General features: G+C 39.1%; 3 protein-coding genes across 4 annotated transcripts in view; 1 reads left to right on the top strand and 2 right to left on the bottom strand.

Annotated features, from left to right (window-relative positions):
- Positions 1–2,414: 2,414 nt before the first annotated feature.
- On the bottom strand, positions 2,415–6,789 carry LOC147890522 (uncharacterized). Of its 2 annotated transcripts, none has more exons than XM_087390785.1 (5): positions 6,625–6,789; positions 6,319–6,528; positions 6,101–6,195; positions 3,782–3,894; positions 2,415–3,517 (listed from the first exon to the last, which is right to left on the bottom strand). In XM_087390785.1, exons 1-5 carry the CDS (start codon positions 6,743–6,745, stop codon positions 3,010–3,012), a joined length of 1,047 nt encoding a protein of 348 aa, XP_087246911.1. In that variant the 5' UTR covers positions 6,746–6,789; the 3' UTR covers positions 2,415–3,009. The 2 variants fall into 2 exon arrangements, with proteins under 2 accessions (XP_087246911.1, XP_087246912.1); XM_087390786.1 differs by having other exon boundaries at positions 2,415–3,514.
- On the top strand, positions 4,499–5,133 carry LOC147890523 (uncharacterized). The gene is made up of 3 exons (XM_087391019.1): positions 4,499–4,663; positions 4,760–4,969; positions 5,093–5,133. The coding sequence occupies exons 1-3, from the start codon at positions 4,543–4,545 to the stop codon at positions 5,131–5,133; spliced, it is 372 nt and encodes a 123-aa protein (XP_087247145.1). The 5' UTR covers positions 4,499–4,542.
- A 1,237-nt stretch (positions 6,790–8,026) lies between the features above and the next one.
- The window catches only part of LOC147890521 (uncharacterized), a 96,470-nt gene continuing 93,667 nt past the window's right edge, over positions 8,027–10,829 (bottom strand). The window contains exons 5-7 of the mRNA XM_087390311.1: positions 8,638–8,808; positions 8,332–8,541; positions 8,027–8,208 (exon numbers count right to left, since the gene is read on the bottom strand). Coding sequence (XP_087246437.1) covers positions 8,027–8,208; positions 8,332–8,541; positions 8,638–8,808 — 563 coding nt within the window. The remainder of the gene's footprint in view (positions 8,209–8,331; positions 8,542–8,637; positions 8,809–10,829) is intronic.

Here is a 10,829-nt window from a genome sequence, read left to right as displayed (position 1 = left end):
ATATATACCATGATGGGGTTTGGGCATGGGAATGGAAAGATATAGGGAAGATTCCTTTCTTCTAGGAATCTTCCTACGTTACGTGAATATTCTCTCAAAGAGTAGGTTCTAAAGATGCCAAGTCAGACAAGTTTTGAGCTAATATGCAAAAAATTATCCATGCCCCCCTTTTTTGAGAGAATATTCTCAAGGGAAGTCCTTAGAGGGCCCCAAAATGAGCTCCGAATTTCCCTAATATATTATGCTTTTTCTTTTGATGATTTTTTTGGCCAAGCAAGCTTACCAGTTATTGCTCTTGCAACCATGGATTAAGGAACATGGAAATAATTTCTAACATCTTGAAAAACCTCTTAAATGGTAGAAGGTTTCCCTTAGCCGTATTTGGAGCAGTAAGTTACCATTACGATAGTGCCTTTACTTATGGTGTTGCTTGATCATTACTTTACCAGTAGTCAGTTCCTTGCTGGCTACTCGACGTATAGCTTCTTTCGCTTGGCCCACTTGCTCACATATCCGAGCTAGATGATTTTCCATCTCCTATAGACTTTCGTTGTTGCTCATGGTCTTCTTTCCCGACTTTGGGGCTATCTTTAGGCTCATTTCTACCAAATCTCTTTTGGCAAGCAGTTTTGGTTGTTTGGCAGATATGCTCCTCGACCAGACTTTGATAAGTTTTTCTCCTGGTGTCAATATTGGACACTGTGGTCTTTCTATCATGCCCGTAACATTAGACTGTACGGGCATGTTTCAGTGGATATTTATCTTTTATTTCAATCCTCTTTGTATCGGTCTCTCCAAGATGCATACTCTTATGGAGACCTTCCTTTGGCCCAGTTATAGGTTTTTAGTTACCATTTCGGTACAGTGTAGTAGGAAAAAACATGGACTAGTGTTTAGTAGAAATATAGTTGAAAGCGCTTTTAATTCTTGGCAATTAATTATGCATTGGAATCAAGAGAAAATATGGTAATGCTAAGATTGGTTTGGACAAAGCCTATGATTGGGTATATTGGGATTGAATGTTAAGTATTTTAGAGCATTTGGGGTTCGATGTAGGTTTAACAAGGGATATTCTAGACATTCATTCGTTCAAAGTGTCTAGATGACAATGTTCGTTAATGAAAAAATAGCAAGGTATTTGCTCAAGATGTCAATTTGAGATGGCTACTCATTGACCCCATTGTCTGCATGGCAATGGCACCCATGATTGAAGTGGTGTGGCATAAGTAGTGTTTGGTCCCATGAGGGATTGAACCTAAATATGCAATTGTTAGCAAATGATTTGAATGCATGTCAAAGATTGAGGAGAAAATTTTGGATTATTTTGAAGGTGTGGGATCAAGTCCACAAAATGTGAGCATCGGAATGTAACCTCAAGTAACATTATGCCTTAAGGTTTCCTAAACTAGATGAGCTAGAGTGGATTGAGAAATACGATACTCAAGCACAATAGTTGGAAAGACAATGCGGTAATCTAACACATGCTAGGAAACCTCAGTTAGATCACCACTAAAATGATCTAATTATTTGGTGAAAATCACAAGGCAAAAGGGGCACGCTATTGTGTAGATTTAATGACAAAGTGACATATGACTCCTTACAATTTTACCTCGTGGCTCTTAAGTCATCCTCTCCTTCAACCCATGCACCAACATGCTCTTTAGCCTAGTGATTTTTTGAGGTCTACACTTGTGTTTGTTCAATCTTGTGTGAACAAAAGAGGTCTACACTTGTGTTTGTTCAGTCTTGTGTGCACAAAAGAAAGCATTGTACACAAATAAACATTCAAATGTGCATATCCCCACACAAAATTTCATTTCATTCTTATCCCCAAATGGGTTTTTTAATAGTCTCCAACATGCAAGAGCAATTAGACCTAGAGAAAGAGAAATCTTACAATTGTCTCCACCCAACTTAAATTGTTGGAGGTTTTTCTGAGCACACCCAACTTAAATTGTTGGAGGTTTTTCTGAGCACAAAAAATTAAAAACGACTTAATCACACACTTTCCTGCAAAGGAGGAGAAAGTTCAAACTAACACTCATAGAATGTCAAATTGAGTCAACAAATAGAAGCAGCTAGGAGAAGATTTGACGTGGGCTTAAACGCAAACAAGTGTTAGAAGTGAGATGCACGCTAAAGGACACTATGCAATGTGGCAAAAAACACCCCACTTGTCACATATGCACCTCCACCATTCTAGTAAAAAACAAGGTGTTTCTCTTGTTTCATGTAACATGGTTCGAAATAATTCTTTTGCCATGTTATATGCGTAAACAAAAAAAGGAGCATTAATGCTACTTAGAAAAGTTATAGCAGAAGATGGAGGAAAGAGACCTTTTCTCACATATCACTTTGGCAAAGATTTGATGGAAAATTATACACATTCAATTAATGGAAAATATCTTATCGACTACAATCTTTGCCAGTATGGAAATGTAGTCCTGATTGTTTGTGAGAGCTTATTGTCCGAAGAGAGAATTTAGAAGGGACCAAAAAGCAAGAATCTATGCAAAGCTCTGGAAAATTGTAAAACAATTATTGAAAACAAGGTCTAAAGTATATTGAGAGCATGCATGTCCATAGTCGCATCACAAAATACACCAAAGGGGAAGGGTATTTTTCTATGATGAAATTTCTAGAGACATTATGTAGCTTGTTTACTATCTGGCAATGATGGATATGTAGATCGTACGTTTATCCGAATTCTGTTCGTGCCTGGAATTTATGTGTATAACATCGATGATGTTTCCAGACTGAACCCTGTAGTGCTAGGAATACATTCCGTGCTTTTGGCTTACAAGTCTAGCCTGCTGTCTGGAACCTGTCAGATACAAAAGGGCAATGATGTACATATTGCAATCTGACCTGCCTTTGGATCCATCCCTATTACGTTCAGTTCAACTTCACCTTTTCTGGAAGTTAACCTAATCAAAATCCTCTTGGTTAGACATTCCTAGAGTCGATCTAACTGGCCTTCCTCATCCTGACGTCCAGGCATTCTTGCTATTAATTACTATTGTTCCTAGCAGCAGTTTTGAACTGACATGCACCATATCCCTGTTTCTCAAACATTTGAAGGTTTTCTTCCATCATTGATTCGAGTTTGTTGTTTTGATGAGACTCTGATAGCTCAGAAGCTTCTTCGTCTTCTAAAGCATTGTTTGGCATGCTAACAGCTTGGTAAATGCACGAGCTTGTATCAGAGGATTTTTCATCCATGGGGGCCTCTTGCAAAGAATCTTCTTCACAGTTTCGAGCATTGTATAGCATGCTATCTTCATAAATGCACTGGCTTGTACTAGCCAGCTCTCTCATATCTATAAGGTCTTCACTCAAAACTTCTCCAGGCCATTCGTTCAGATTCTCTTCAGGTAAGAGTGGCTTTTGCTTTGTAGTTGCATCAGTACATTGGTCTATATCAAGCAAGGAACCAAAGTTATCGACAGTACTGACTTGGTTTGGAAATGGTTCCCCTGTAAGGTTGTCTTTAGCTGAAGAAGGCACAGTCTGTCTCCTGAAAAAGAAAACATTTTGATATAGCAGGCAAATCAAACTAGAGACCTTCCCACATCAAAGACCTCATCACAAGCCCCAAACTTGTCAGGTAGTAGAAGCCAAACCCCAATCAGCTACCTGTACATGGACATCAAACTTCCTCGTGCCATGCAACAAATTTTCTTTTCTTGTTTTGTTTGGTCATTAGGAAAGGGGACAGTATAATTTCTCGACCTAAATATTAGAAATTCCTAAGCACATACTGGATCCAGCAGCAACATACTTATTATCAGCAGCTGCATTCCTCATGGCGTAAGAGTGTGTACGTATTTGAACTGGAATTTGCATCAGGATATGCAACCAAGTGTTCAATGGCAGCAAGACCTGCATAAATTGCTGCCTCGATTTCAAGACCACAAAAAGGAAGCTGATCAGCAACTCTTTAAGCTTCACATACAGTGCTACTTGAACATCAATCCAATTGATCCAAGATGAGAAGACTCTATTGAAATATTCCCTTGACACACAAAGTAACCAAGTTACTGCCTACAATAACTTTCTTGGCTGCATTATCCAGAATGGTACTTACCCATGCATGGTCAAAACCCCTTGATATGTGTTTCCTCAACAGGAGTACTCCTAAAATTGGGAGTAATACCAAATGTAGGAACACGTGCGATAGAATAGACAAGAACCCAGACATGCATGGACACAGCTTTAGGTTTACATGTCATTAGAACCATTAACTGCCAACTTCTAGCATCATTGTCTGAAACTTGTTTTACGTCACATTCCATAATTCTTACAGTCATGAAAAGCGCTAATTGACAACCTTGTTCCATTTTACAATTGTAAATTTAAAGAAGCTTTGTGTAACAAGATCTGTTGGATGGCAAAGATATCAATTGAGGTGTAAAACTTGTTAAACTTTATGGACCAAGATTTCCCTTTAAATATGAGCTAGTTATCAAACTTATTTATGGTTTGATTGCAGATAGCACAATCCAGCTCTATGCAGGATCCGGTGATGGAAAGTCCGGATATATGGATGGTGACTCTGAAGTGGCCCTTTTCACCCATCCTGAAAGTATGACACTGGACACCAAGGGTAATATGTATGTAGCAGATGTTGGAAATGGTGCTGTAAGAAAGATCAGCAGTTCAGGTAGCTACCTTAATCATAGGTCCCTGTTATAATCTGGTAGCATAACTTCACCGGCTTGGCTTTTTGAATGGTGATTAAATGTAACTTTCTGTGCAGACAGACATGTCACAACCATTGCCGGTGGGAGCGATGGACGTCATGGATTTGTTGATGGCCATGGGATGGATGCCAAATTTTCAAATGAGTTTAGTGTAAACTATCTTTCTTCTATATGCTCCCTGCTGGTTTTAGACAAAGGTAACAGGGCAATCCGGCAGATAATCCTGAAAGCCAGTGATTGCTCTTCAAACTCAGCTATGTCATCAGGTTTGCTCCATTCTTTTGGTTGTATAAGGGTTAGTTTTTTGTATTTTAAATTGTTTAAGGTTTAAATTTTCTGCGCTATACAGCAAGGGAAAGTCTAATAAAATGTCCTTGAAATTTCTGCAGGGTTAAATTGGTTATGGGCTGCATTGGCACTAGAGCATTAGGCTCTAGATCTAGCCTAGCCTAGCATTAGATGCTCTCTCTAGCATGAACTACTAGTTTTTTCAAGTTTCTTCATCATCTCCATTTCTTCCCCTCTTCTTCCCCAAATTTGTGAGAGCTTGTTCTCTGTATTCAGCCCGCCATTTGCAAAATCCTTTGAACTGAGGCTTCTACATCCTGGGGCGCACCTCTATCTAGGAGCATTCTTCAAGTTGTGATCTTTGTTGCCCGTGCCGACTCAACTGTGTGCGCCTACTGATAAGCGAATTCCGCCCAATGTCGCAACTATTTGTTAATTCCTTCTAGCCATGGGTGGGCAGCGTTATGACAAATCCTCTGATGAAATTTGATGACAAATGGTCCACAGAATCAGCCGGAATCGTCCAAAACATAGTTAAAGTTGAAGAGCTTCTCTATGGCGACCTAGCACAACATTATAGTCTTCTTTGGTTGAGGACCTTCTTTGATATAAGGTCTTTATTTCTGCATAAAAATCCCCTTGAATAGAGCTATGAGCTGTTCGAATTGTGGCCTCCAACTTCCATGTTTACAATCTGAAGAAATTTGGCAGTTTTGGTTGAAGAATCCATTGTATTGACTTTGAGCAAGTGGAGGAAGCTCGAGATCTTTATTCATCTGCAAGTATTTGATTAGTTTGAATTGATAGTAGAAGGGAATATGCTCAATTCTTGTTATTAAACGAGACTATTTCAAGAAGAAGAAAACAGTTTTTGAGAGGCTTCATGCTTGAAAATAAGTACAAATGTGTGTTGAGGTTGATGCATTGATAGGAGACTTCAATTCTAAAAGCATTGAGGCATAACATTGAGGCATAACAGTGCTACTTGAACATCAATCCAATTGATCCAAGATGAGAAGACTCTATTGAAATATTCCCTTGACACACAAAGTAACCAAGTTACTGCCTACAATAACTTTCTTGGCTGCATTATCCAGAATGGTACTTACCCATGCATGGTCAAAACCCCTTGATATGTGTTTCCTCAACAGGAGTACTCCTAAAATTGGGAGTAGTGCCAATGCAGCCCATAACCAATTTAACCCTGCAGAAATTTCAAGGACATTTTATTAGACTTTCCCTTGCTGTATAGCGCAGAAAATTTAAACCTTAAACAATTTAAAATACAAAAAACTAACCCTTATACAACCAAAAGAATGGAGCAAACCTGATGACATAGCTGAGTTTGAAGAGCAATCACTGGCTTTCAGGATTATCTGCCGGATTGCCCTGTTACCTTTGTCTAAAACCAGCAGGGAGCATATAGAAGAAAGATAGTTTACACTAAACTCATTTGAAAATTTGGCATCCATCCCATGGCCATCAACAAATCCATGACGTCCATCGCTCCCACCGGCAATGGTTGTGACATGTCTGTCTGCACAGAAAGTTACATTTAATCACCATTCAAAAAGCCAAGCCGGTGAAGTTATGCTACCAGATTATAACAGGGACCTATGATTAAGGTAGCTACCTGAACTGCTGATCTTTCTTACAGCACCATTTCCAACATCTGCTACATACATATTACCCTTGGTGTCCAGTGTCATACTTTCAGGATGGGTGAAAAGGGCCACTTCAGAGTCACCATCCATATATCCGGACTTTCCATCACCGGATCCTGCATAGAGCTGGATTGTGCTATCTGCAATCAAACCATAAATAAGTTTGATAACTAGCTCATATTTAAAGGGAAATCTTGGTCCATAAAGTTTAACAAGTTTTACACCTCAATTGATATCTTTGCCATCCAACAGATCTTGTTACACAAAGCTTCTTTAAATTTACAATTGTAAAATGGAACAAGGTTGTCAATTAGCGCTTTTCATGACTGTAAGAATTATGGAATGTGACGTAAAACAAGTTTCAGACAATGATGCTAGAAGTTGGCAGTTAATGGTTCTAATGACATGTAAACCTAAAGCTGTGTCCATGCATGTCTGGGTTCTTGTCTATTCTATCGCACGTGTTCCTACATTTGGTATCAGAGCATTAGGCTCTAGATCTAGCCTAGCCTAGCATTAGATGCTCTCTCTAGCATGAACTACTAGTTTTTTCAAGTTTCTTCATCATCTCCATTTCTTCCCCTCTTCTTCCCCAAATTTGTGAGAGCTTGTTCTCTGTATTCAGCCCGCCATTTGCAAAATCCTTTGAACTGAGGCTTCTACATCCTGGGGCGCACCTCTATCTAGGAGCATTCTTCAAGTTGTGATCTTTGTTGCCCGTGCCGACTCAACTGTGTGCGCCTACTGATAAGCGAATTCCGCCCAATGTCGCAACTATTTGTTAATTCCTTCTAGCCATGGGTGGGCAGCGTTATGACAAATCCTCTGATGAAATTTGATGACAAATGGTCCACAGAATCAGCCGGAATCGTCCAAAACATAGTTAAAGTTGAAGAGCTTCTCTATGGCGACCTAGCACAACATTATAGTCTTCTTTGGTTGAGGACCTTCTTTGATATAAGGTCTTTATTTCTGCATAAAAATCCCCTTGAATAGAGCTATGAGCTGTTCGAATTGTGGCCTCCAACTTCCATGTTTACAATCTGAAGAAATTTGGCAGTTTTGGTTGAAGAATCCATTGTATTGACTTTGAGCAAGTGGAGGAAGCTCGAGATCTTTATTCATCTGCAAGTATTTGATTAGTTTGAATTGATAGTAGAAGGGAATATGCTCAATTCTTGTTATTAAACGAGACTATTTCAAGAAGAAGAAAACAGTTTTTGAGAGGCTTCATGCTTGAAAATAAGTACAAATGTGTGTTGAGGTTGATGCATTGATAGGAGACTTCAATTCTAAAAGCATTGAGGCATAACATTGAGGCATAACAGTGCTACTTGAACATCAATCCAATTGATCCAAGATGAGAAGACTCTATTGAAATATTCCCTTGACACACAAAGTAACCAAGTTACTGCCTACAATAACTTTCTTGGCTGCATTATCCAGAATGGTACTTACCCATGCATGGTCAAAACCCCTTGATATGTGTTTCCTCAACAGGAGTACTCCTAAAATTGGGAGTAGTGCCAATGCAGCCCATAACCAATTTAACCCTGCAGAAATTTCAAGGACATTTTATTAGACTTTCCCTTGCTGTATAGCGCAGAAAATTTAAACCTTAAACAATTTAAAATACAAAAAACTAACCCTTATACAACCAAAAGAATGGAGCAAACCTGATGACATAGCTGAGTTTGAAGAGCAATCACTGGCTTTCAGGATTATCTGCCGGATTGCCCTGTTACCTTTGTCTAAAACCAGCAGGGAGCATATAGAAGAAAGATAGTTTACACTAAACTCATTTGAAAATTTGGCATCCATCCCATGGCCATCAACAAATCCATGACGTCCATCGCTCCCACCGGCAATGGTTGTGACATGTCTGTCTGCACAGAAAGTTACATTTAATCACCATTCAAAAAGCCAAGCCGGTGAAGTTATGCTACCAGATTATAACAGGGACCTATGATTAAGGTAGCTACCTGAACTGCTGATCTTTCTTACAGCACCATTTCCAACATCTGCTACATACATATTACCCTTGGTGTCCAGTGTCATACTTTCAGGATGGGTGAAAAGGGCCACTTCAGAGTCACCATCCATATATCCGGACTTTCCATCACCGGATCCTGCATAGAGCTGGATTGTGCTATCTGCAATCAAACCATAAATAAGTTTGATAACTAGCTCATATTTAAAGGGAAATCTTGGTCCATAAAGTTTAACAAGTTTTACACCTCAATTGATATCTTTGCCATCCAACAGATCTTGTTACACAAAGCTTCTTTAAATTTACAATTGTAAAATGGAACAAGGTTGTCAATTAGCGCTTTTCATGACTGTAAGAATTATGGAATGTGACGTAAAACAAGTTTCAGACAATGATGCTAGAAGTTGGCAGTTAATGGTTCTAATGACATGTAAACCTAAAGCTGTGTCCATGCATGTCTGGGTTCTTGTCTATTCTATCGCACGTGTTCCTACATTTGGTATCAGAGCATTAGGCTCTAGATCTAGCCTAGCCTAGCATTAGATGCTCTCTCTAGCATGAACTACTAGTTTTTTCAAGTTTCTTCATCATCTCCATTTCTTCCCCTCTTCTTCCCCAAATTTGTGAGAGCTTGTTCTCTGTATTCAGCCCGCCATTTGCAAAATCCTTTGAACTGAGGCTTCTACATCCTGGGGCGCACCTCTATCTAGGAGCATTCTTCAAGTTGTGATCTTTGTTGCCCGTGCCGACTCAACTGTGTGCGCCTACTGATAAGCGAATTCCGCCCAATGTCGCAACTATTTGTTAATTCCTTCTAGCCATGGGTGGGCAGCGTTATGACAAATCCTCTGATGAAATTTGATGACAAATGGTCCACAGAATCAGCCGGAATCGTCCAAAACATAGTTAAAGTTGAAGAGCTTCTCTATGGCGACCTAGCACAACATTATAGTCTTCTTTGGTTGAGGACCTTCTTTGATATAAGGTCTTTATTTCTGCATAAAAATCCCCTTGAATAGAGCTATGAGCTGTTCGAATTGTGGCCTCCAACTTCCATGTTTACAATCTGAAGAAATTTGGCAGTTTTGGTTGAAGAATCCATTGTATTGACTTTGAGCAAGTGGAGGAAGCTCGAGATCTTTATTCATCTGCAAGTATTTGATTAGTTTGAATTGATAGTAGAAGGGAATATGCTCAATTCTTGTTATTAAACGAGACTATTTCAAGAAGAAGAAAACAGTTTTTGAGAGGCTTCATGCTTGAAAATAAGTACAAATGTGTGTTGAGGTTGATGCATTGATAGGAGACTTCAATTCTAAAAGCATTGAGGCATAACATGGTGGATGAGCAAGTATGATATGCATATGGTGAGACAAACTCTATTGAATTCTTCTCTACAATCATGAAGTATATGATCACTCATAGTGGTGAACAAATGGATGCCAATATTGATAACTATGTTTCAAAGTATGCTTCCTTTTGGAAATACTTTGTACTTCTCAAGTACAACATTCTTGATGATGAGGTATTCTTGGTGCTATCAAAGAAAAAGGGAGATCTACTCTCTCCACATTTGAATTTCATGCCAACCCCTTTGGCAAATGACAAAATGTATATGGATGTCAAGATCAACATAGAAGGCTTCCTCAAAGTTTTCAAGATGAAGAATGATACTCATATTACTTGTGAGTCTTTTCAACAAGAGGCATCACTTTTGGACACTGAAAAGCTTGAAGATGATCAAGCATTTACAAAGAATGCTATGACAAATCTGTTTGAAGAGAGAACTCCATCAGCAAATGAAGCATCCAACTTTGTGGTAAAAGACAAGGACTTTGCTTTTTGAGCAACTTGTCTTTGAATTTTTGTTTATCATCACTTGGTCAAATTTTGAGGTTCTCTACCTGGAGTAGTACTCCAAAAGAATGCTATGTGTTTTGTCTTTTGTAAATCACCTCTAGTCACCATATGATGTAGGCCATGTGATATGTGTGTTTTGGTCTATCCCATTTCTGTGAACCTTGACCCTTGGGCACCTTTGCTAGCATGAGATCCTAGACATAGATTTATCCTTGACCACCATGAGATGGCACGAGAAACTATGAGTCTAGATGTATCCTTGATATCGCAAGAGGCAAACCCTTGAGGGGGGTTATGTTGGGATAACTATGGTCAAGGGCTTGC

Source organism: Dipteris shenzhenensis, chromosome 19, assembly GCF_047967505.1.
Source record: "Dipteris shenzhenensis isolate YYH24624 ecotype China chromosome 19, Dip_SZ_1.0, whole genome shotgun sequence".
Lineage (NCBI taxonomy): Eukaryota > Viridiplantae > Streptophyta > Polypodiopsida > Gleicheniales > Dipteridaceae > Dipteris > Dipteris shenzhenensis.
Note: the sequence above shows the minus strand (reverse complement) of the source record. Positions and strands in the feature narration are given on the sequence as shown.

What these genes read in the sequence shown, in the direction of transcription:
- LOC147890523 (XM_087391019.1), top strand. Translation starts at nt 4,543, where the DNA reads ATGGATGGTGACTCTGAAGTGGCCCTTTTCACCCATCCTGAAAGTATG. An exon ending in AAGAAAGATCAGCAGTTCAG is followed by an intron (nt 4,664 to 4,759) that starts GTAGCTACCTTA and finishes CTTTCTGTGCAG; the next exon opens with ACAGACATGTCACAACCATT. An exon ending in AAACTCAGCTATGTCATCAG is followed by an intron (nt 4,970 to 5,092) that starts GTTTGCTCCATT and finishes AAATTTCTGCAG; the next exon opens with GGTTAAATTGGTTATGGGCT.
- LOC147890522 (XM_087390785.1), bottom strand. Translation starts at nt 6,745, where the DNA reads ATGGATGGTGACTCTGAAGTGGCCCTTTTCACCCATCCTGAAAGTATG. An exon ending in AAGAAAGATCAGCAGTTCAG is followed by an intron (nt 6,529 to 6,624) that starts GTAGCTACCTTA and finishes CTTTCTGTGCAG; the next exon opens with ACAGACATGTCACAACCATT. An exon ending in GGGGTTTTGACCATGCATGG is followed by an intron (nt 3,895 to 6,100) that starts GTAAGTACCATT and finishes AAATCGAGGCAG; the next exon opens with CAATTTATGCAGGTCTTGCT.